The sequence below is a fragment of the Camelus bactrianus genome, chromosome 11 (assembly GCF_048773025.1).
Source record: "Camelus bactrianus isolate YW-2024 breed Bactrian camel chromosome 11, ASM4877302v1, whole genome shotgun sequence".
In the NCBI taxonomy this organism is placed as follows: domain Eukaryota; kingdom Metazoa; phylum Chordata; class Mammalia; order Artiodactyla; family Camelidae; genus Camelus; species Camelus bactrianus.
The window spans coordinates 58,994,031-59,021,755 of NC_133549.1; the positions used below are offsets into that span (position 1 = coordinate 58,994,031).

The 27,725-nt window shown below is 36.8% G+C and overlaps 1 protein-coding gene across 1 annotated transcript in view; it reads right to left on the bottom strand.

The window, feature by feature from the left end:
* The window catches only part of ANK3 (ankyrin 3), a 472,635-nt gene extending 445,213 nt beyond the window's left edge, over positions 1-27,422 (bottom strand). Inside the window, exon 1 of the mRNA XM_074374055.1 lies at positions 26,833-27,422. Coding sequence (XP_074230156.1) covers positions 26,833-26,895 — 63 coding nt within the window. The 5' untranslated portion in view covers positions 26,896-27,422. The remainder of the gene's footprint in view (positions 1-26,832) is intronic.
* Positions 27,423-27,725: the final 303 nt, after the last annotated feature.

Here is a 27,725-nt window from a genome sequence, read left to right on the forward strand (position 1 = left end):
CTAGGTAATTCTACATGTACTGGCATGCAATGATGATCAAAATATAAGGGCAAATGAAAAAAAGCCAAGCTTCAGGAAAGACTATATAATATTATCTTAGGTTCACCCAGAAGCTTATGTGTGTGCGCACTCATATGTGTAATCAGAATATGCACAAAAAAGCGTCAAGCTCTCCTTCAAACTCTTCACGGAGGAGATTTTGTCAGATCAGGATTAAAGGGGGATCTTCATTTTCTGATTTGTTGTTTTCTGCATTGTTAACATTTTTCACAAGTTTGTACCATTCTTCTGATCAGTGAACCTATCAAGATATTTAACGAAATCCATGCCAGTGCAGAAAATAAAAGGTAAGTCCAACTGTAGGAGAGTGGTGAGCAAACTCACAGATCTAGAAATGTAAGGGAACATAAATTTGCTTTCTCTCTCTCTTTCTAACTGCACTCCAGTCCTTTAGAGAAAGAAACCTAGTGATTTCACTTCCTGCTCATAGACGGCGGCAGTTTTAGCAAGGCCCCAAGTGCTGGAGGGACTAAAAATAGCCACCACTCCACACAGCACCCAGCTTTCTTCTAACTCCCACGGCTATAAATATCTTTAAGAATAACACCCATACTCTGGAGTACTCCTAAAAGTGAGGCTGCAGAGGAAGTCGCGCTACTTTCTAGGCTAGAATATGGTTTTGGCAAAGGAGAGCGCTCCCCGTGGGGAAGGAGAAACAGGGTTGTCACAGCTCCCTGACAGGCTTTCCCCAAGAGGCTAAACTGGGAAATCACTGTACTCAGGTTAAATATAAAGCATAGACATTTCTCCAGAAACAGGTGACTGGAGTTTTGCCTGTCTGTGAGGATTCTTTCATCCTGCACAACACGCAGAGCTCCTCGTGGGGCCCCTTCCACTTGTGAGCAAGGAGCCCCGCTGCCTGGGGACCGGGCTGCCGGAGACGGGTGTGCGCTTCATTTGTAAACACGCCTGTAGTTTATTTAGGAATATGGCAGCCACGCCAAGAAACGTCCTCGCACTTCCCCTTAGACTTGTGAACACCACACACCAATTACCAACTGTTTGGCTGTAATTTTTTTTTAAATTTCTTTTCTCCCCTTCCAGTGAATTTTGGACTCATTTGACGGTACTTGGAAAAAATACACCAGAGTCCCCACCCCCAGCAATTGTCTGGTTCTTTTATTGTGTCTGGGGTCCACACCACAGTTACAGGAGCAGAAATTTACCCTAAAATCCCACCTTCACCCCCATTTACTTTGGGGACACCAGCCCACATGAAAAAAAATGGTAAGAATGTTTGGATTGGTTGGATTTTCCCTTTTGTCTTTTTTTTTTCTGCGAAGAAAGACAAACCCTACAGCTTTATTAAGTTACAAAATGCCTCACGGCAGATACGGACATAATGAAGGGAGTAAAATCACACAAGGACACCCAGAGCCATTTTATCTGTAAAGTACATTATTTATGAATTCAGGACACCAAAGGTGATATAATGCATGTTCCCTGATCCTGTCCTTGACTAGTCTTTGGGTGAAGAGAATGAAAATAATTAAACGACTGGAGAATAAAACTGAAACAGGAGGTTTGGTCTTTTCAACCTTGGAAACCTCACCTTTCTAATGGCTAGGATTCCCGTTCACTCACTGGGTCATTCATCCAAGCAGTGAGGGCCCAGCCAGCCCCAGGCCGAGGCGTGAAACCCTCTTACTGATGTCAGTGGGGTTTACATTGTGGAAGCCAGGAAATTGTAGCCATAATTTATAGCCCACATACCCGACATGATCCAGCGCAACCTTAGTATGGCTTTTTCGTATGACTGAAACTTGATCCAGTAAGTAATCCTTCTAGTAAAAATTTCACAACAAATCTTTTCAAAATGTCCTGTCTTAAATAGCCCATGAAGAACCATGCTATTTATATTATTTTAAATCGTGTGAAACCAAGAAATGCAAATATAATCACAGTGACATACATTTTTCATCTTTCATATTGACAAATATCAAAAAGTCTGACAACACTCTGTGATGACAGGGCTGGGGGGAAATAGGAACTAGCCTATGTTGCTGACAGAAAAATATGGGATCCAATGGGAGACAGTCTGTGGAGGGAACTATGGCAACATCTATAAATTGACAATGTACACATCTTTTGCTCCCAGAATTACATTTCTAGGAATGTACTCCACCGACACATTGACACATATGTGCAAAGATAAATATACAAGATATTTACAGCAGCAGTATTTGTAAAAATTAACATGAAAACTTAGCCAAATGTCCATCAGTAGGTGGGTGGTTAAAGTACTTAAATAAAGTACACTCTTCCATATAAAGAGATGAGCTGTAGCAAAGAACAAGATCTCTCTGTGTGGGAAAAGTCAGGTCTAGGAAAAAAACCGAGACAAATGGATAGACAGACACATACATACACACATTTGAGCGTACACAGACTTCTTTCTCTGGAAGAAAACTGGTAATAGTGATGGTCTCTTGGGGAGGAATTTCCTTGTCACTGTGTATGTACATTATATATTATGTATATTATTTATACATTAAAATTTTCACCATTTACATGTGGTACTTACACAATTTTTTTTTAAATCTCGTAAAATTTTATCTGAAATTTCCAATTAACATAGCAATTGTTAGGGGGAGGGTACAGCTCAGCAGGAGTGCATGCTTAGCATGCACGAGGTCCTGGGTTCAAGTCCCAGTACCTCCATTAAAAAATAAACAAATTAATAAACCTAATTACCTCCCCTCAAAAAAATTTAAAAAAAATTTTTTTACACACAGTAATTTTTAAACTGTTAATACAAATTCCATTTTTCTCACAACATCCATTTTCTCCCAACTATCAAATTCTTCAAGCTTCAGTTCAAACCTCAGCTCCAGCATGGAGCTTTTCCCTAGCCACTCCACTCGGACTCAATTCTTGTCTCCTCTAAGCTTCTGCAGGACAGAGTCCACACCTCCATTTTGCTTTATATGCACCTTGCTTCGCAGTTACTGTTGCTGAACTACTCATCCTCTCTACGAGCATGAAAACTCCTGAGGGGAAGGCGGAAGGGGTCGGGGGAAAGGCTTTGGCTACACCTCTCCCTGTGACTTGTTACAGTGCAGAATACACCGTAGCTCTGGATATGTGTATCTAGATTCCGTATGCCCAGAAACTGAGAGAAAGCAAACTACACTGGGTGAACAGCAATATCCAGAAGGCAACCCAGAGAAGAGGGCAGGCATCAGTAAGCATCCACATCCATGTCATTCTAAGAGCCCACTCAATGTGTGCTGGCACGAAATCACATTGCTCTTATAATATTTCAACCCTTTTGAGATATAACCCTTTAACTCAGTAAACTATCTGAATTCAATGCCGTTATATTAGAATTTTAAATTTATGAGAGATAAAGAAGAGTACTGAAAAGGTGATTACCAAATCCTATATATGTAAACTAAGAATATAACATTCTCATTTGCCACTCTTGCCACAGTCCTACTTTCTTCAGGACTTCAGTTGAAATATTGCTTACCATTTTTCACTCATATTTAATCACCATTAATATCTTCAATGCTGACAGGTTAACAAATTCTTCCATTAAAAAATAATGACTTTGCACTGAGCTTCAAGTTATCTCTAAATGGCAGTTAGAAATATGAAAATATTATTAGATGTTTCACTTTAAAATGACAGACTTAGATTTTAATCTAAAATAACACATGCAAATACCGAAATAATGTAAAATAAATACATTCGAACCATTTTTTTCTTATTTATAATGCTCTCGATCATTTTGTTTGCATTAATCTCTAGCACTGCTTAACCTAGGACATTTGGATAAGTCTAAATATTCATTACAGATGGTTTCAAATTTTCATATTGCTTGGTCTCAACAAATAATATTTTAAGACAAATCCACTTAAAATCCTCAAGGAAATCAGTGGTAGATGTGCAGTTACCTGATTTTCTACTGAATTCAGCATTATAGGGAGAAATGTGTTTGAAACTGTAAGAAAGCACCACATTATTTTGGCTAAGACTGTCCCTTCTTGATTCTTCCCAGGAAGACTCTCACAATTTACCTACAAAGATCTATGCATTAAAAAAATTAAGCAACCATAATCATTAAGGATAGAAGATACAGAGAATAGGAAGATCAGTATCCTGAGGGAAGATGATGGTATTAGGGCGGGAAAGAAGCAATCAAGAGTGCAAAGGAAACCTATGGGTGCTAGACAGATGATCAGCGAGGTCAGAAGGAACTCAGATGGAGAAGAGAGAGAGAAACTAAGTGATCTGGGGAAGCAGTCAATGTCAAAGGGAAGAACAGAAAAGTGAGATTAGAGGACTAGCAGCCTCAGAGATGATCTGGCCAGGAATAGCAATGTTCTCCTGTGTTCCAGCTCTAGGTATCTGGGGAGAGTACCAGAACATTTTACTGAACCAAACGTTTTTTGAAGTACTTCCAAAAAGGTTCTATGGTTCTAAGTCAAATGAAGAAAAAAAAGCAGTTCTAATACTAGGGTTTCTTGTCACTTTGGTGCCAGCAAGTGTTACAGACCTTAGTTAACAAAATCTGAACAAATATTCAGGAAGCCCTTAAGGCTACAAATAGAACAAGAAACATTCACACGACTCTCATAAATGTGTAAGATTTTCAAGGGACCAAAAGAAACACTAGGTTTAGCCTAAAGCATTCATCGAATCACAGTCAAAGATACTGTGAACGGACAAGATCAAAGATCAGGACGGACGAGAGAGAGAGCATGATGAATTAAGAACTGAGTGTATATGGTATGTAGATTTCATCAAATTAAGGACATTGCACAATAGCAATATTGCCTCAGTTTATATCATTAAAATTACACAATTAGCACAATCCTAGGCCTGTCTACTTATAAACTAAGATGATGCTATAAAATGAGTTTTCATAAGGAGGCCTCAGCCCAGAGAGATTGAGAGAGAACAGGCTCTACAAATCAGCATGCAAAGTCTTCCAGAAAGCAGGGCTCCCTGGTAGAAAGCAAAAGGTACAACAGACAGAATAACCAACACCTTGAGAGCCTGTAATTTACCAAGTACTTCCACATTAATAGTTTTAGTAACACTGCAATATTATTGCAATCCTTAATTCCATTTCTATCCCTCTGAAAGCAACTGCATTTCTCTGATTTAGAGCTTCTCTCTTGCACATAAGAAGATCCACTGAAATGACTGCCCAATTAAAAATGTAAGGCAAACACAAGGAGCTTCGTGTACCTTCAGGGTGAACTGTCATATTCCAGTACATTCTGTACTGACTGTAACTTAGCTAATAACTAATATTCTATTCCATTCAACTGCCCACTTATTCCTGCACAGTCTTCATTTCTCTCAGACACATGACCCCTCCTGGAACAAGCAACTGAACTTAGTTTCTGCAATGCAAGAGGCAGAGCACACACAAACAGGGAAAACAATAATTACAAAAATGAAACCATGCAGAATAAATAATCACATCAAAAGAAAAGATCAAGGAAGGACAGAATATCAGGCCACTTTATTTAGCAAAATCTCACATCATGCCTTCCAGTGCCAGGTAATATTTTAATCCATATAATCCTCATAACAACCATATAAGGTAGATCATATTATCCCCATTTTATAGAAAATAAAACTGAGTGACAAAGAGGGAGAGTAATTTGTCCAAAGTCACACAACTGATAAACGCCACAGACGAGGTTTGAAACCAGGCATACTTTTCACCACTGTATATGCACTCACTACATCTTGTTTTGGGTTTTTTTTAATAGGATTTTAAAAACTGAGATGTAATTGACATATAACATTGTGTTAGTTTTAGGTGTACAACATAATGATTTGATATATGTGTTTATTGGGAAATGATTAACACAAGTTTAATTAACATCCATCACCACACATAGACACAATGTTTTTTCTTGTGATAAGAACTTTTAAGTTCTACAATCCTAGGTTCCTCAAAAAACTAAAAACAGGGCTACCATATGATCCAGCAATCCCACTTCTGGGTATATATTCTGAGGGAAAGCTAATGCAAAGATACATGCACCCCAATGTTCATAGCAGCACTATATCCAATAGCCAAGACATGGACGCAACCTAAATATCCATCGACAGATGAATGGATAAAGAAGTTGTGGTATATTTATACAATGGAATACTATTCAGCCATAAGAAAGAATAAAATAATGCCATTTGCAGCAATATGGATGGACCTCGAGATCGTCATTTTAAGTAAAGTAAGACAGAAAGAGAAAGAAAAATACCATATGATATACTCATATGTGGAATCTTAAAAAAAAAAAACAACACTATGAACTCATCTACAAAACAGAAACAGACTCGCAGACTTAGTAAACAATCTTATGGTTACCAGAGAAAGTGGGTGGGAAGGGATAAATTTGGGAGTTTGAGATTTACAAATGTTAGCCACTATATATAAAAATAGATTTTTTTTGGTTTCTTTTGTATAGCACAGGGAACTATGTTCAATATCTTATAATAACCTTTAATAGAAAAAAGTATGAAAATGAATATATGTGTATATGCATGACTGGGACATTGTGCTGTACACCAGAAATTGATACACTGTAATTGACTGTACTTCAATAAAAAAAAAAACTTAAAAAAAAAACACAATCTACTATCCTAGCAACTTTCAAATATACAATAAATACAGTATCATTAACTCCAGTACTTTCCATCCCCAGGACTTATTCATCTTATAACTGGAAATGTATGCCTTTTGACCCCTTCATCCATATGCTCCCTTCTCTTTGCCATCTTCTTTATCAGTCTCTTTGAAAAAATTTTTTTCAACAACCTTTGCAGTTAACCAGAAATTATATGCATTTAGAGAAAAAGGGAGAAGGAAATTGATCTTGTTAAGTAGATTAATGATGTGCTTAAGAACAGGACAGAGCAGAAGGCAGGATCTCAACTATTCAAACTCTAAAATATATTATAAAACTCTATTTAGGAATCACAGACAATAGGGAAGGGTGGAGCCATCTCGACATCACAGCCCTAAATTTTTTTCAATTTCTAAGGGAAAAAAAACCCAGTATATAAAAAGGAAATAATTACTTAAAATTACAAGGCACTGCACAGGGAACACACAGTAAGTTTGAAATGGTATAATGATCATCATTTGCCTTATGGACCATATTATTTTTTTTTATTATTTTTATCTTATTATTTTTTTCTTCCAAAGATGAAAACACCCTGAAGTAAATATTTGAAAACATTCACAGAGGACATTCACAATATCCAATAATAATACATACATAATTTTAGAAAATATCAAACCACTCATGTTATATAACCAATGAGTCTCAAACTCAAGTCTCAAACCCATTTTTACATATTTCCCCCAAAACTTTAAGTCTGACGATTCAAAACGAGGGCTAGTCCATGATTTATTAATACTCTTCACTTATATACTCAAGTAAACATATTATACTTGTTCCACCGACTATAATGATTTATCACTCCATTTCTCCTATGTAGCTAATTCTTAAAATACTCTAGTATAGGATTATTATGGTAACTTACATTTATACTATTGTTCTACAGTAATGACCCACAGAATACATCACATTCACAATCTCATTTAACTCTTCAAAAAGTCTCATGAGGCAGACCAGACATCATCTTCTCCCTATTCTGATGGATGAGGAAACTGATACTGAGAGAGTTTGGGACATTCTATCATCAGAATTTATAGCTTCACCTCACTTAATCCACAACTTCATGCCTAAAGACAAATAACACATAGAACAGAAAGTAAAAGTGTCAACCTCACTAACTGCAATTTCATGGGTATTCTAATTTCAAAAGAAATTAAGTAAGAAACCAAGTCTTTATTATCAGTCCTTCTGAATAATACAGTTCTTTTTTTTTTAAGCAGGCAGTGATATTTATTGGCCCAAAATACTATTCATGAGGGATTTAATTTTCTTTTTTTTCCTTCCAGCTTTACTGAGATACAATTTACATATAGCACTGGAAAAGTTTAAGGTGTACAGCATGATGATTTCACTTACACACACCATGACATGATTATCACAATAAGTTTAGTGAACACCCATTATCTCAGATAGACACAAAACTAAAGAAATAGAAAAGAAATATTTTCTTGTGATGAGAATTCAGGATTTACTCTTGTAATAACTTTCACATATAACATACAGCAGTGTTAATTATATTTATCATGATGTGCAATACATCCCTAGTACTTATTTATCTTATAACTGGGAGTTTGTACCTTTTGACTGCCTTCATCCAATTCTCCTTCCCCCAAGCCCCCTCCTCTGGTGACCACAAATCTCATCTCTTTTTCTACAAGTATAATTGACCTACAAGAATAATACAGTTCTTCAGGAAATTGAGCTAATCAAGCACTGTCACACATACCAACACATATCAACGGTCTTTCCAAACATGCACACACATGAGTGTACACGCCCCCACCCCCGACTATGGTGACTGTAGCATACACAGAAACACCATGGTTTTCTAAGAGATGCTATACACCACGAGTCTAAAATGTTTAACAACTTAGAAATAGGCTTCAAAACCTATAGTTTAAAACATTAATAATTAATAACTAGCTTATGGCTAAAGACTCAATAATGTTACATTCTGGAAAGTCATTAAAATGTTGTTCTTACTACATGAGTTACCATGATTTAATATTTTATTCTTGCGCTTCAAGAGCGTATACTATAATAACTCAGCATTTCTTTTACAACTAATGCAAGTGCTATTCAAAGACCAAACTCTTATTTTTCCATCAGGGAAAAGATCTAATAGTGCTCCCTAAGCTACATAATTAACTGAATTAACTCTTTTAAACTTCATTCTAGGCACAAAGTAGGTTAATCTGCCCAGAACTCTAGGCAATTTGGCCATTTAAGTCAGTTCTCTATTGAGAAATATCACATTTCTTATTAGGGTAAGAGGAATGAAATTACATGTTGAAATTTTTTCTACATCTAATCCAAACATTTTTACCATAACCAACATTTGGGAATATAAATAAAAAAAGATCCTAAACAGTACATACACAGGTGCCCTTCAAAAGCACTCTGATAAAGACCTGTAACTATGCATGGCTTGAACACAGACTGGATTGTTGAAAACTGTGAATTCTTTTTGGGATCACTAGGTGGCATATTACTCTGGGTTGTCTGCACAGGTAGCTTGTGAGGAGCTTATTAGCAAGGACAGTAGCAGAGGACAGGGAATGTCTTCAAAGAAATAACCAAGAGTACTTAGTATGCTTTCATAAAGAAACTTTGTGTTGACGTGACCTAGAATTATTCAAACCAGAACAAGAACTATTCAGTAATCTGTCATATCTTATGAAAAAGGAAGTTATTGAAACTAAAAAAAGGTAACAGCAAAATCATATGTGAATCATACCATAACCTTTTTCTTAATAATTACAGGGTTAGGAAACATTATATGTACATATATACATACATGTTTATTTACTTATATGTTATACAAACATATTGAATATATTTATATTGCATATTTTTATTTTATATTACAAAAGTATTCCCATGTGCTAGGGATAAATAGGTTTGATTGTGCAGCTTTTTTTTTTTTCTTAAGTAGCTTTGAATTGTATCAGTAACAGATTCCTTTCCTATAAGCTAACAGAATTAGAGGCATTAACTTGGTATAAATATATCCTAAAAACTTTCAAGCTAATGTGTCTTTTTTATAAAAAGAGAAAATATATGTGTTTAGCTTTTCAAATAGCCTAGAATGAATGAGAACTTCTAAAAGGTCTAAAACACGAAGTAGAATTTTTTAAAAGTTTATGTAGCTTTCTTTTCTATTTTTTGGCTTTTTTGTGTGTGTTTTCTGGTATTTCTAGGGTGAACTGTATTACTTGTATTCTAAAAACACAATAAAGCACATTCTCTAAAAGATAAACGTGAAACAAAATGGCAGACTGAAAGACAAAAATATAAAGATTTAAAATAAATGAATTTTAACTCTACCAGTCATTTGTCCACCTCGTATATCTAGCAGAAAAGCATAAACACAGCATGTTTTGGCAGCTAATCTGTCTTTGGAGAAGCCACTGCTGTAGAGAAGTGAATCACAAAATGGCTAAGTTTTTCATTTGTGCTTTTATTTTTTACTTATACACTGAATATTATGCCATTTTGTATTTCTGCTTATTATGCCAAACACACCATTGCAAATACTGTTCAGTGTCTCTCCAGAGGTGAAATCACATCACTTGGGTATATCTACAGGTTAAGAGGACATGTGTAGGATCCTTATCAAGAATTTTTCTACACACCAGGTTAAGTTTAAAATTTCCTATTTCTTTACTCACCTATTTTAGCAACATCAAGATACTGGTTCTCTTTTCAATATAGCACATAATAAAATGCCTGGTTCAGATTTTTTGTTTGCTTGCACTTTCAACTTAACAATATTTAATGTGTGAATTTAGAAACTGAATATTCAAGGACATCTAGCACTGTAATACTTAAGAAGAATGCTTTGAAAATGAAACTTTATGGCTAAAATATTCAATAACAAATTTAAAAAGTAAGAATCAGATTGAAAGAAAAAGAAAAGGCTATTATTGATGAAAATATATTTACAGAAGGAATTAAAGGGAGAGCCAACTAACTTCCAGGCCATTCAATTACGTTCTTGTATGTGATTTGGTCTTATTTCAAGTTTAAGTTGGTGGACACTACAAACCCATAGGCTGCCATTTACAAAGTAAAGTGAAAGGACTTGAAAAGAAGATATGTACAGTTCACATACTTATTTTGACTTTGGTTTAACCTTGAAGAAAAAATATCATTTTCCAGAACTCAGCAGCATTTAAAAAATATAATTTAGCGACATAGTATTATTATAGCATATAGCAGAAACTTAACACCCTTAAGTTCCCAATTTTAGCCATAAAAATGCAAACCATTTCTGAGCTTTGAATTTTAACTTGAAAATTATTCACTCTTGTATTTCATCAATCTAAGATGCCACTGATTATAAGATTTACCACTTTAATATAACATAAAAATGGAAAATAACTGTCAATTAAATTATAACATAATACATTATCACATGAACTTTCAAATTTATTCTTTTTGAAAATAATTATTACTTAGAATCCTTTATACATAGGCTTTTATCATATGTGACCCATAAACATACTAAAACAGGAAGACGCCAGTAAAATAAACTAGTTAAGGTATTTGTAAAACTTCTGCACATTCAGAGCTTTACTCCTCTGCATCATCAGTGCCTGAGGTTGACTCTTCAGTGCGTTTTCACACAAGATCAATCTCTGAGCCATCAAGATGGTAGCTGACGTAGCATTTCTTAAAGTGCTCCCCCGTTGTCTCAAGGATTTTTTTCCAACCCACAGTCACCACTTCTGCAAATTCTTCACTCAAAGAATCCTAAGTTTATTGACTGAAAATTTGAGGCACTGCAGTCATGTTACTCAGAATAACCACCAATGCAATGACAATTACATCACGGCTGCTACCTGGCCAACAGCAAGGATAAGGCTTTGTCCATTGTAAGATGCACCCCACTTTCAGACATTAAATGTGGAAAATACTCTGTTGCTTAGAACTGAGGAAATACGATATTCATATTCATTTCCTGTTAATCTGCAATTAGAAATGGGAGTCTTCATACATCTTCTATCCTATAATTACAAAATCTAAGCTAATTTTTGTGCTCTCAACTAAGTATTTAATAAGATTGAATACATAACACTTTTAAAATATCCAAGTATGAGCTTTCACAAACAACTAAAATATACATATGCTAGGTTTCCACAAAATGCTTTTATTACAACAATAAATATAAACATCACTGGCTTTAAAGTTTTATGTATAGTGACATAATACAAGCATATGTTTTTGTTAAGGATCTTGGACACCTTGTGAATTTGGTATGGCACGTTAGAGAAAATAGATGTGTTTGCTACTAACTGTTCATGTATTAGTAAGGAATTCCAAATATGTGAGATGTTTTATAAATCCAGTTTGCTGTAGAATCTTAGAAATTTGCTATATATAGTAATAAAGTATAAAGAATTATTTTGCTAAATCCACTAAAACAGGTATTTCTGCTTCCTTTACTCCATGTTAATATCAATTGATAAACTACAGTGACTGAAATTTAATTATACTGCCTAAATGGCAAGTTTCCTTAAAACAGGAAAGTACCAAAAGGCAGGAGGGAAGGAATCAGATGCTAGATAGGCTGGAATCCTGCGTCTGCCACACACCCACTGTCAGGCTCAGATAACTTTCTTAAGTTGAGCATAATCATTTGTGAAATAGAAGAAAACACTTCATTGGTTTACTTTGGGACTTAGGAAAAGGAGATAAACTGTGTAAGTCTCATAGACTACATCTGGTACATAGCAGGGATTCAGAAATGTTAGCTTCATCTTCTATTTTTCTGAAATAGTTGATTTGCAATACATCTTTAATAAAATAAATTCTTGCTTGGCACATACTAATTTGGAAATCTGAGCTTTCAGCCACCATTTAAAGCCCCTGAGCTTCTCAAGTGGCATCCAGGTTTTTTCCAGCAACAGCTTCTCTGTTACTTCCACCACGTGAAATAATATGTTAATTGCCTTAAGGATCATTTTCTAATTATTGATTGGGGTAGGGGTGCAGTATCATTGTCTGATACGGCAGTGGGGTGTAATCTGACAGCAGCATTTGAACAACCAAAATTAAAAAACAAAAAATTAACCAATAAAATAAAATAAGATAGATTTATATTAGATAAATATTTACCATAGAGATTCTCTGCACAAGACCTCAGTTCTAAGGTTCTACTCAAAGAGAATTGAAGACAGTAGCCAACCCTTCATAACACAACTAAGAACAGAGGTGCAAACTTGGAGTCCAGGAGCTTGATTAGTTATCAGTTGGCATGATTGTTTTGGCTCAACTAATGTCTTTTAAAAGCTATTAATTAGACTCAATATTTCAATATCAAGAGATTTCTCATAGAAATCTAGATTTCTGGCTTTTCCTGGATAATCACTAGATCTGGCCACACTAATTCCAATTTATTCATTTACTTCTTTGGCTCTGTAATTATATGAGCTTGCCACCCTGGTTCAGACCAGCTCTCTCCAGAAAAGCCTTTTCAGATGAACACCAAGTCAAGTCACACACCATAGCACAAAATACACCCTTAGGTCTGTGTCCTTACTGGTTTTATGCTATTCTTTTAATTTTTTAACATGTATTACCCTTTTCAAACTGTAACACCTATAGTTCTTTCTCTAAGTAAAATGTTAAGGTAATGTTAATGCCATCCTTGGGATTACAATGTCCCTGACAGCAGAGCCAGGGCAGTGCCCACAGAGCTTGATATGGTGAGTTTCACCAGGGGTGCTGGCAACCACAGTGATTCTGGGCTCCAAGAACCCTCGTGCTAAATCTAAAACCTTTCTTTCCTGGAGAACCTTTCCACAAACAGCATCTGCTTACTGTTGACTGGTTTCAAGACCATGAAGCCAGAAACTAAAGGGGCATGAGGTTTCATAGTTCAATCAAAGTCAAAGGGATAAATGATATTTTAAAGTCCACAGACAAGCCCAATAGCCACAGTGAATCTCATTAAGAAAAACCTAGAAGCTACCCAATAGACACTGATGTCTTCAAGGATGTGTATCAAGGTGCATTTCAATGTGGATTTACTCCTACATCTGTTTACTATTAAACTTATTTTTCTGATGAAATCAACCATAGTTTACCATTTATCTTTACTGTACTATCCCCATAATTACACAAAGTTGTCATAATTACTACACACTTTTCTAGGTTATATGTTATAATATCATGCCAATATCATGAGTCAATATACTTGTATCATATAAGGCCCTAAAAGAGATTTAGGGGAAAATTTATTTGAAATGAAAAGATGAAATATCTAAGTTGATTCTCTCAGGAGGGATATTTCTAATTTTTCAGTTTTGTATTTCTCCATTATCAAACAGGACCCAAGTTCAAAATTCTTAGAGAAGAGGGTAGGAAACAGAAAAAAAAATGGTAAGAATAGAAATTGTAAAATTTTCCAGTTATAAATAAATTTAAGACAAGAAACTTTAAGAAAACGTTTAGGTAAGGAGGCCATATTTTACTGTAATATATACTTTTAAAACTGAAATTATAAAATTTTTCGAGTTGTAAATAAATTTAAGACAAACATTTTAAAAACATTCAGATATGAAGGCTCAATTGTATTTTGTATTGGAAGACCATAAAACAAGCGTTGAGTGGCTTTCCAGAAGAGTTAATTCTACATCTTCAATATTGTAACATGACCTATAGAGTACCATCAGTTTTGCTCAGTGGACTGTGGAATAACTTGACTAATTATGTATTTTCACAAGGTTAGGTGCCACCGAAAGGAAAGGAAAGGAAAGGAAAGGAAAGGAAAGGAAAGGAAAGGAAAGGGGGAAAAAGAGAAAAGACGAGACAAGAAAAGAAAAGAGAGAAAACCTACCCCACATACAAGAGATCTGGGGAACTTCCCTGCTGCTTCTCTAAAGATCATGTGACCCATAAGCCGATTCCTTGCCAATACTTTTCTCGTTCCTACAGTGTCTACCACAGAGCAAAGCAGTGAACACTTGTTTATTTTGATGTCAACATTCTTCCCGTTACAAGCACATATTCGGGAGCTCTTAGAGGAACCTCTCAGTGTTGTAGCTCACCTGGTTTTGCCCCTAAAGTTGACCAAAATATTGGCTACAGCTGTTAGTCACAGCCCACTTGGCTCAGAAACCTCTTTGGAACGTGGCCTGGGGGCATCCTCCCACTCTAGATATCAAAAAGAGAAACAACTTAGAATGACTGAAGCTACACTATGAAAGGAGAATTATAGACTATTTGCTCCGCAGCTAAGTTAACCATAAACATATGCAACACAGAGGACATCTGATATTTTAAGCTTCTAAATTACTTCTCTCTGGAAGAAACCTTAAGCCAGATGTGGCTCAATGCACCATTTATTTTTCTGGCCTAGTGTGTAAAGGATTCCTCTTCATGCACTCTGTTCTGAGACAGCCAATGACTTATGCTAAGAGATATAACAGCCATTGCAAAATTTCTCAATTCCGCAACTGCACAAAGTTCATATTTCAAGTAAAAGTTCGCATCAGGGATGTTCCCACAATATTGCTTTTCTCTGATGTGCTAGGGCACACTTGCTGTCCGTCACTGAAAGGCCACGAGTGGCTCCTCTATTTCCATTAGATCACTGTCTTTCTCCACAGACCCTTCCCACCATCTCTCTCTCTCTATAATAAATACATACCAATTTTCACTACATTTTACCAAAAAACCCTCCAAAACAATAATATGACTGGATATGTAATAAGATATAGAAATATGAATACAATAGAAATCAAACTATAAAAACCTATCAAAGGAAAACATTCTGACAATTCCTTAATAAGCTACATAATGTTTATAGAATTATTATGACCAAGCAACTCCACTCATAGGAATATACTCTAAAGAAATGGAAACAGATGCTCAAACAAAAACTCACATATGAATGTTCATAGCAGCTCTATTCACAATAGCCAACAGGTAGAAACAACCCAACTGTCCATTAACAGATGACTGGATAGACAAAATGTGGAATTCCATACAATGGAATATTATTTGGCTAAAAAAAGGAATAAAGTACTGATACATGTGACAATATGGATAAACATTAACAATATGCCAAGTGAAAGAAACCACACACAAAAGGACACATACTGTATGAACCACTCCTATGAAATATCCAGAATAGGTGTAAATTCATAGGCAAAGAAGGCAGATTAGTGATTGCCTTGAGCTGGGGGAGGAGGGAATACAGAGTGATTGCAGGGGTTCCATTTGGGGTGATGAGAAAGTTCTGGAACTAGATACCAGTGATGGTTGCATAACATTGTGAATGAAGTCAGTGCCACTGAACTGTACTTTAAAATGGTTGCAGTGGTAGACTTTACACTGTAAGTATTTTACTACAGGGGAAAAAAAAAGTCAGAGTGGCAAACTGTCCATGATCTAGGTGTGAACAACACACAAACTGTCCCTCGAGTGGGTATCAACAAAAGGTCCAGAAATGAGAGCGCCCAACTACTCACTTCGTTATTAAATAGCGTGTTCTTTCTAAAGCTGCTTTAGATGCCATATTTTATTTTTATTTTTTTTTAATTGAAGTATAGTTGGTTTACAATGTTGCGTTAGTTTCTGGGATACACATACTTTAAATCCAGAATGACTCATGTGGTGGTGTTGCTAAATACAATAATGGCCACTGGAATTCGACCTGCAGGGTGAAAGTTTAGGAAGTGTTCCTTGTCTTCTTTACCCTTCAATGATACAAATACAAAAACTAAAATGCAAATCAGGAAATAAATGGCTATACCGTTAGAGACAAAACAACATTAGAGAGGTTGGCTAGAAGATGACAACAACAGTGAGGGGGTTCTCTGAAGCCTTCGCCTCCCTTCAGCAAGCCCACAGCACCGCCCAAATCTCACCTGTCGCACTAAAGCTTTGAACATACGAATTCAGTATCTCTGGTAGAAAGCAGAGTCTGAAAACCCATCAGTGCCAGAGGCATCATCTGGTTCAGCTACATTTCCAGCATTAGAAAAGGAGAAGTTTCAGTTCAAAGCCACACAGGTAAACTCAGTGATCATTTTCATACAAACTGCCTTAAATGTCTTTGATGTAAATATCAGCTGATTTTGAATTTCCTCTTTCTTCCATCACACTGCCCCTGCTGCTGTTACCCTGGAGCCAAAAAGAAAACCCACAGCACCATTGTTCTTTCTTATACACCACCCTGTTCCCTCATCCTAATGGTTAAATAAAGTACAAATTGTGAGGATTTTTAGAGCACAAACACAAGAGTGAAATATACACCACTATGCCAATTTACTAATGTAATAACCAGATCCATCAGAAGTCAACATTACACAAACATATAATGAACCATGTCTACCAATTTTTATGGCTATAATGCAGTATGTTCCATAAATCTTTCCCAAATCAAAATTTCACTAGAGACAGACTAAATGTGTAATTTTCTAACCCGAATCAAAAGATAATTTTAAAAAATGTTATATTTGGAAGACAAATTTCTAATTTTCTTATTAAAAATGTAAGAAATTAACATTACAAATTAATTTTACCATCATGAAACAAGCTATTCTGATTTGTAAAGAAGAAAGGAGAGCACATCATATTAAAATTACACACAGAAATTCTGATTCGGGGAGATGATGAACTATAATTATATCCCTCAAATTCTGCTTCTCTTCACAGGTAATAAGCAGTACAAAAGCTAATCTAACACTATCAATGCTTTTACCACTGATGACAGCAGCAGCTACTCTGTGCCGTTATGTCGATTTTTGGCCAAGAGCTGTGCTAGACACTTGACATATACTATTTCTAATCCTCTAGTTAAACCTCTAGATAAGCAAAATACCCCCATTTTATAGACTAGGAAACGAGGACTTTGAAAATACAAGTAATTTGACTAACTTTAAATAGCTATTAAATGGAGAAACAAAGATTCAAACTCAAGTGTGTGTGATTCTGTTCTCTGCTCTTGTTGGTTTCCCATGAAGAGTGTCTCCCACTGACCATAAGCCTATGATCATAATATTTTAAAGTTCACCCCCAAAGACCTTTTACTCAGAGATAAGAGATTAGTGCTAAAAGCATTTTCATCAGGTGAACTAATGAGAAAAAACTGGTCATCAATTTAAGCAATTAAAATGGTATTTTATAATTTTTACATTTTGATCATACAGAGGACCTTCATTTTTAGAGATTTGTTCTAGAGATCCTCTAAAATAGCAAAATTCTGTGAAAGGCAGTGAAAACTTTTCAAGCACTAACGTGTTGATGTAAGTTGCTAGGACCTATTTCAGGCACACCCACATAACTGAATTCATCAAAAGCCATATCTAGCATATTTTTAAAAAGAAAGGCCAGAATCCTGGAACCTATCGGTATTACTCTAATTTCATAAACACCCTGTACATTTTTCTCCAATTTTAAGACATAGAGAACAGGTAAGAAGGATGAGCCCTGCTTAACGGGTGGGAACAGGGAACTTCAAATATCTGAAACCAGGCTGCTTCCTGCAATTCTCTATCTGTCCAAAACAACAGATTGAGTGAAATAACCCCGCATGTGTAGTAGGAGGCAAGCCATTAAATTTCTGATAAACATCTCTGTGGGGGAAGGGGGGTGGGAATCCATCAAATCTTAACTGCAGTTGCCTTTGTTTTTAAAAAGAAACTTTGAAGTTATTCATAAATATTTACCTGAATGCCTGATTCACTTAATTACCTGTAATTATACACAAAATCTTTTTCATTAATAATCAGACCACCATGGTTCAACTTCTGTATGTATTTTTAATGTTTCTGTTATGTTAAAATGAACTAGGTTGAAAAATGGTGAAACCCTCACATAAGATAACATGACAATGTTCCACAGAGATTTTTTAATTCTGTAAAATGTCAAAGCAAAAGATCCGGTGATGAAATCACTGCATGTAAAGACTTAATAAGCCAGTATCATGAAAATAATACAATGTTCCCAAATAAATTATCTAGAGGCTAAGCCTTGTGTCAAGGAATTAACTTGGTTTACTACAATTATTGCTTAATTTTTCATTAACTACCCACAAAACACTAACATTAAATATGACACATGTCATGGTGCCCGCATTGTAAGGCACTGTATATTTCATAGGCCACATATTTGCTATTTGCAAAATGACTGTGTACAAACATCATATCAAGGGTTATTAAATTCAGTTTCTGATGTGTGCTTTTATCTGTATTTCTAATTTATCAGGTAGACTGTGTTCCAAGGAGGAAAGTGTTAATTGGAAGCTTAAGAGATGTGGGTTTCTGCAAGAAGGCTTTAAATTCCTCACTGGACCTACGTCACAGTGGTTAACAATGAGTAGCACTGAAGGGAAAGGGAAAAGTAGAATAAAAGTTCATTTTCCCAAGTTCACGGGGCGCCACAGTGTTCGAATGCCGTATATCTGTCTCCAGCTGATTCCCTAAAATATTATTCCTTACCCTGAAAACTCACTAAACATTAGCTGAATTCCAAGAGAAAAAAAAATATGAAAGCTGTGTAGAAATCTTTAAAGTTCATGCCCACTGGGAGAGTCCATTCAAGTGCTGTAATTCCTTGGAACCCAAACACCAAAGGGGCCTTTTCCCAAACATGTCCTTCTGTCTAAAATGTCATCTTTTAGAGCTGACCAAGTCCCTGCAGTGACTGAGCTCACACATCAAGGGTCACCTTCTCAGCGAGGCCTTCTCTGCCACTCTGCCTAGGGGACTCGTCCCTTCTCTGACTCTTTCTTCAGAAGAGCACCTCTTGTGGAATTTCCATACTCACTTATTGCTAGTGACCGATTTGTATGTTTATTGTCTGCCTTGCTCCCTAACGAATCCCTCGCACCCAGAATAGTAAGTCCTCAAAAACTACTTGTTGAAAAAATAAATGTTATGGCATTCAGGGAGAACCAAAATGATGAACTAGATCTATTAAATAGCTTTGCATGATTATACTTTATTTCAAAACACACACAGCAGAAACGTCAGACCAACATACCTCATGTTCTGTGGAACGTGTAATTTAAAAGATGAGTGAGTTGGGAGTGCAAGATGAAAGTTTTGAGGCTGCCTACAGAGACAGTTCGCCTTGAGCAAACTGCTTAATTATGTTCTGAGTTTCACAATCTAAACTCTACTCAAGCATTAAAACTTCATAAATGATTTAGAGTCTTGTTTTTCTTAAGGACACAGTTAAAGCCGGTATATCAAGTGATATCTCTAAAAATATTGAAGAGATACTTTATGACAGCAAGTTTAAAATATGCTTTGTTCCTGTTACTTCCCCAGTGGTGGAAGGACCAATGGAATCCAATGACTAGAGTTGTAGAATTAACAGAAGAATAGGCAGTTGAGAGAAACGTCTAGATTTTAAGCTATTCACACAGCCATGTAATAAACTGCTTTATACTTACAATTATGTGAAACAGGAAAATAGAATGGAAACTTTAAAAAATTAAGTTGTGCAAAAAATACACACATAAATGGGAATTTTTATTTAAGGATGGATGACAGAGAAAGTAATTTTATGTACTCATTGTGGGAAATTAATTATCCTGCATATGATTAACAGTATTTTTTTTGGCAAGTAGGCACAACAATTCAAACAATAACTTCCCTAAAGTCTAGCTTTTCTTCCAGAAAATATATACCAGAGTTAATTTTGTGACTTCATCAAATGGCTGTGAACAACAAAAAATTAAGAATTTCCTAAATAATATAAATAATAGATTAGGACCTTTTCTTTTTCCTTCTTATTGACTACCACAATTTACTACTTAGAAAGAAAGGAAAAAATAAAAAAAGAAAGAAAGAAAGCCAGCCAGCCAGCCAAGCTTTATAAACATCTTCAAAACCACCCTGTCTAAATATTCATATTTATTACCAAGCAAGCCAGTATCTGTTAGAATGCTCCTGGAAATAATTTTTCCTACAAGATTGAAAACTGCAATTAGGACCTTTGATACAGTGCTTGGCATCACAAAGCTCCACTCCATCTGGAATTTATTAAGGACAAAACAAGCCCCTTCCTCCCAACTCCAAGCTCATTTTTAGTCACACTGGCTCATCACCAGTCCCATCCCAGCTCAGAGGCAGTACAGATTCACAAATCTGAACTCCTTGCAACCAGAAAAGGTTTGGAATTCAGAACTTTCCAGATTTTAGAAAGGTATATACTAATACTACGGACAGCCCCCGCAGCACTGTGGGACAGCACTCCATAAAACAAGAAATTTTACCTCTGCAGCAAAACAGTACAAATATTCACACTAAGGAGGATAAATAAAGACTATAAATAGCTTCACATAAGGTCAGAACAGGTTTTGTTACCAAATGAGTTCAGGTTAGGTCAGATTTTGCCGCCAAAGAAGTTCGGAAAAAATTTTCAGTTTTTTGTTTTGGATTTTGGAATTCCGGGGAAAGGCATATCAGTTACTCGCTTTAAAAACCATGCTCAGAGTCCATGCCCCAAGGCTGCTGTTATACTGAAAATAAGTGTATACCACACTTCTTTCCGCCCCCTTTCTAACAAAAAATTCGGAAAAAAAAATCCAGATAAAGTCACCACACTACATTCAATTTTTTAAAAAGGTAATATTATATCGAAAGTCTATCATTTTACGAAATTCTGAAATCAAGAAGTAATTTCCCAGGTTCTCTTCATTCATTCAATCCCTGCCTACAAAAAGCAAGTTCCAAAGGCACAAAAACATTGGACAAAAACAACATGGAAATCTGTGTACTAAAAGGAACAAAATCCAGTGTTAAGTTCAAGAAAATACCATTGCATATTAATTACTGGAGGAGTAAAAATTTCTGCTCCATAGACATTTCAACATTTGAAGTGCCTATTAACTATAAAATTGATGGCATTTGTGACAGAAGGATGAACAACCAAGAGGAAGAATATTAAGAGAATACAAAAATTATAACATTTCTAACTATAAAAGACTAAGAGAAAAAAACAGTTGTCAATGATGCACAGAGTGAAATGGACAAAGATATAAAAACCACTTGAGGGGGAGTGTGTCCCTAGCCCCTTAGAAGTTACCATGCACTGGACACGTGATCACACTCAGTGAACCGTAACTCAAATAACTCACCCCAATCACCAACAAAAGACTTCGTTAGTTGCTTGTAGAACAGGAACGAGCAAACTGAGCAAGTCCAAACACACAAACAAAAATTACAAAGCAATACAACTGCTGTGTGCTCCAGAGGTGGCAGCACACCACTTTTAGGATGGCACCGGGTGTTCAAGGCACCCTCATCACAGACCCTGAAACTAAAGAGAAATCCAACAAGGAAATTCCAGGAGCACTAGGAATACTGAGTGAACATCAGAAATGAATATTCCCCTGACTGTCCCTCAAAACATTAGTGTACATTTGGATAATTTAAGCAACATCAGAGAAGAAACAAATACAACTCTCGGACATAAGGCAAGGACATGGGAGAAAAGAGAAAGAAAAAGAGAACGTGGTGATGTCCACCCTCAGAAGAAACACAAACCATAAAAACTAATTTACATAAAGAAATTTATTTTGAATTCTGAAGACGAAAAAGGCAGCTGGACTGAAAAGGTGAAAATTTCTTTACTGATGCTCCCTAGGAAACAAGCAAACTCACTGCAAAGGGACTCATTACCTCGTAGGGGCCAAATGAGTGATCTTCTTCAATCTGCCACTAAAAAAAAAATCAGTGAAACACTTAAGGGACCAATTCCACAGTAATCATTGGCAATGAAACTATATGACATAATGACGTATATTCCTAAGAGATGTAATGATGGTATAAAATAAAGACCTAGCATTTCTACCAAATACTAGGGGTGTTTTTCTAGGAAGCAAATCTTACTTTGGTAACTCATCTGCTTAAAGCCTTTTGTTGAATGTCATTCTCATATCTTGCAATAACACACCCCTGTACTCTATACTCCAACACCACAACACAATGTTTAGATTCCTAAGCAAACCAGACTGCTTCAAATCCTTCTCTCTTTTATCCCACACGCTATCTGAAAGCCTCTTACCCCCTGGGGAACACTTGAAAAACATATCTGTTAAACATCAATTGAAACATGCCTTCCTCAGTGTATCCTTTCCTGATGTCATCCGCAAACGGATTTTACCGTTCCTCCTTTCTGCCACCAATGGAATCTGAATTCACCTCTGTTTGGTACCCTTACACTTTCTGCACAGATTGATTTGCCATAGCTGACTCTGGCCCAGTAATGAGCCTCAGGCTCTCCACTACATAGCATCGGCTGAATAACTACATTAATTGAAAGGACTTTAATCACCATCACATGGCTTATTAAGCATATTTAAGTCGGGAATCTGAACAGCACACCCTTCCTTGGGTGCTCCTACGGACTGGAATTGCATCCCTTCCCCAAATTCATATGTTAAAGCCCTAATCCCCAATGTGACTATAGTTGGAGATAGGACTCCGGTTAAATGAGGTCATAAGGGTGGGGTTCTAATCCAACAGAACTGGTGGCCTTATAAGAAGAAGAAGAGAGAAAGACCTTCACTTGCACACACCAAGGAAAGGCTATGTGAGCACACAGGAAGAAAGCAGACATCTACCAGCCAGGAAGAGCTCTCACCAGAACCCAAGCATGCTGGCCCTGGATCTTGGATTTCCACTCTCTAGAGCTGTGAGAAAATAAATTTCTGTTGTTTAAGCCAACCGGTCTATGGTACTTTGTTATGGCAGCCCAAGGTGACTCATGCAGATACTAAATAAATAAAATCATTACATATCACTTTTTTATCCTTCTCTTTGGTGACTGGTTATTATACTCTGGCAGTATAATATCGGGTGGGGCAAAATGTCCTCATTTCTACTCTAGAATCAGCCACTCTATAATAGCAAGTTAAAAATCCCATGATGACAATCATTATGAGTTTAGATGTTATCATTTTAAACCCTCCTTTGAAAGTATGGTCTTACTGTTATTTTTTATTTTGCTCTCATAATATTCCTGATAGCTGTGCAAGGCATATGAACCTCTTTTTTTTTTTTAACAGATAAAGAGTTTGATTGTTCTATCCAAGACAATACATCAATTCAGAAGCATAACTAGATTAGAACTCAGGTCTCGTGACTTTTAGTAAATCCTTCTCTTGTAAATAGGATAAGGAGAGGGAATAGCTATGGAATGTGAAAATACACACATGCACACACACACCCTCATCACATTCCAGAACAAAATAGAGAAATTATTAGAAAAAAGTATTTCCTAACATCAATCTCAATCCTTATATTCTTGAACAAAATACAAAATACTTTGTGCTAACAAAGGAATGATATAATGATCCCATCACACTGATCTTACTGACTGCAGTATTAAGTAGGTCTCATGAGAGGAGTTATGGGTACCCAAATGTGTTAAGCATGTGATCTGCTCTGAAAACACTGAGCACCAACACACAATCTTTAAGGCCACTTTGAGATATATTCCGATACAGAAAGAATTCCACACTAAATTCTATCGAAGAAATAATTCCATAAGGAAAAATTTTTAAATCTTGGAGGGCTTGTTGCAATAAAATTTGTCAGGCTGCATGTACTTCTCACCTGAAATGCTTTCATTTGGCCACACCCACCAATGCTGCAGTGTAGGTCATCTGGAACAGCCAGAGACTCTGTGAAATATGTGTTTTGGAAGGAACTGGAATACACACACATATGTGAGTGTGTGTACTTAAAAATCAACAAAAAATACACAACCTTTACTCAGAAAATATTGGGGGGAGGCCTATTCATTTAAAAGATACCTCTTATTCAATATGCATCTGCTCGAACACTGAAAATTCTTGGTGAACTCTGGTCAGCAAATGGTAGAGATAATTCTACGGGACATCTATTCAGTGTCAACTGCATACAGGGAACAAGCTGAGTGCCTCCTGAGGTGAGTACCAGCAGGCTCGATGTGATCAAGGACACAGAGCAGGTCCATGATAACTTGAAAAAGAAGTAGACTGTGTTACGCGTCCTGACAATACATGGTGCTATGTCAATCGAGAAGACTGACTGATTTCTAACTAGAGGTGAATCGACAGATTTCAAGAAGGTGAGATCTGAGTTGGACTTTCGAGGATGGGTAGCATTTCACCAAGTGGGCTGGCACAGAAATGCCTTCTCCATGGATGGAGGAAAAGCATCGGAAGAAATGGATTCATTCAGCGAATGGTAGGAAGTCCAGTATGGATGGAGTCAGATATGAAGGAAATAAATGGTGAAGGGGGAACAAGCCCAGGATGTGGGTGCAGGTTAGATTGGGAAAGGCCTCAAACTCCATGGTCGGGAAACTGGATGTCAATGAGCAGGCAGGAGGGGGTTTGGAAGGTACTGGGGCAGAATGTGAGGATGAAGGCTTTCCTAAAGAGGACCCTGGCAGCAGCTGGAAGAGTATAGAATGGAAGAGAAAAGGTTCAGAGCAACTGACTTAATATTGTGCTCTGAGTAGGATAACCTAATATAAGGAGAAATGGAACATGGCCGGGATAATTTCAAGGAAGAGCGAAAAAAAAAAAAATGCCCATGTTAAAGGATTCCACATAAAAGCTCGATGATTTACAGCAACCCAGTCACTGCTCACTTTAATCTCGGTTGCACTGTCGGCCTCACGATGTCTGTCTGGCTCCCTGTGACACTGTGTTCAGAATCATGGTGGAGCCAGTCAGACACTTAAGGCCGGATCTCATAAACATGAGCAAAGCTGACACCTTTCCTTGAGACCAGCACCACTCTGCCAGGCATTAAACAAATCGTTTGTGCTGTGCAGCTGTGACCTGCTCCCTTGGGAAATCAGAACTGCACCTTTGCAACATCCTCAACCCCTGCCCAGACAATGCACAAGAAGTCAGGGCTGACTTAAGTCAGTCTGTACTGCTTCCTCATCTGTGGGGTGTTGAACCACTGCCCTAGAATGTTGGCATGTTGGTCAGTGTGGTCCTCAGAGGAGTCTGCTGAGAGTACCTCCTTTAAGAGCATCATATTCAAATGAATCTTTTCATAAATAATAAAGAGATTATGAGAAAAACTGTAAATGCCTGACAATTCAGCGAGTAGTTGAAATCTTTATCTTCTCTACTATAACCAACCAATTTTCTACATGTCCATTGGCTGAGCATACATTAAAATGCTTCCTCGACCCTATGTAGAGTCACAATTATATATAACAGTCACAGTGATGAAAATATAGTATCTGAAGATTCTGATTACAGATAAAAAAAAAATCCACATTTTTCTTCAACAGCTATGAACTAGAATCCTGTTTTAAGGATTTGTTTTTCTTTGTTACAGATGTACAAGTGTCTTTTCCCTTGGTGGCACGCCCTATGGAAGCCAGTTTATAAACCACAACGGATCAAAAGCAAATGCTAGACCTAGGGAATTACCTCCCAACCCATTTCAAAATGTATTAAAAAGTTAGGAGAACATTTCAAGATAAATACATGCAAGAAAACCAAAATGAATCTACAGGTTTATAGTAACTGTCTACTGCTATTTTGAAGATTCTTCAATTTGTATGGAAAATAAAATTGATTTTACAAATTACAATGGACAAATGAGGCACATGGCTGTACAACTGCAGAGTCGATTGCAAATCTGAGATTTGTCAGCCATAAGCTGATCAATAATTAAAATGGAGTTCACCTCCATGCTGCAATTTTGAAGCATAACCACAGGTTTCCTTAAGTTTGCTTAAAATATGTGTTAAAGCTAAACATCTATACCATAATAATATTCATTAGTAATTGTACCCTGTTGATTAACGAGCATTCTGGAAAATTTAAAGGGAAAAAAACATACCCACCCACATAATTAGGACATGTGTTTACTTAATAATCCTGAATATCACTATGAAAAACACACCACTTCAGTGAAATCTAAATGACTATATTTAACTGTTTAAATATTTTAGCAATATAGCTGAGTTGTGATGCTTTTCCCCAACACAGAACACACCCATTAATAGACCAAAAAAACAAAAGCATTCTGATTCTAGCAGCTTCTTAAAATCCAACCTCTTAAAAATCCAGCCTGAAGATCACTCCCTCCCCAGAGCCAGAGAACAATATGGGAGAACATGTTGCTTATTCATTTCTTACCTTTTTCCCTTTCCTTTTCCTATGAGCAGGCTTTGCATTTTTCTCCTTCGGTTCTTCACTCATCTTTCCTTTAAATCAGGTGAGTTTATAAAAGACAGGAGATCACCGCCGGTATTCCAACATCCAAAGCCACGACAAAGAGTCACAGCATTGAGCCCCAAGTCCATTTACGGGTGCTCCCCAGGCAAGCAGCCGCTGCTGAAACCCAGCCCCTGCTGCTGTCAGACAGCCGCGGGCTGCAATGGCCCTGTTCAGCTTTCCTCGGGAAGAAACTGGGGGTTCTCTACATCAGTCAATTCTCCTTCTAACGAAAATCAGTATTTCAGCCTTTCATTTTTAACTAATCGTTACCCTGAGATAAAATCTTGACAAGACTTTGTTGCCTGTTCCTCCACAGTGATTCTAGCCTGTAAATGTTGAGAGAGAGAGAGAGAGAGAGAGAGAGAGAGAGAGAGAGAGAGAGAGAGAGAGAGACAGACACACACCCTCACATACACAGAAATAAGCTACAGACTGCTGACAAGTCTCCGAAGCTTTCCCAGAGGCTGATCTGCTGCTTCTCTCAGGCTGGGAAGCCGAATGTAAATTGCTCTGGTGCTGCCGGCTTCCCAGGCGAACACATGTGTTGAATGCATCGGGCATAGCAGAGAAGGAGGCGGTCCCGAGGAGTGATAAAAGATCGGGTTACTTGTTCTCAAAAAAAAAAAAAAAAGCTCAATGATTCAAACAATAAAAGAGACCTACTACTACTAGGAAGACCACAGGTTACACTTTCTCCATGATTACTTTTTTTATGGGATAAGCCAAAAGATAGGCAAACTGCCAAGCTTCAGCTAAAGATGCCTAATGAGGGGCTAATTACAGAAAGCCCCATACCCAATTTGCCAGCACTC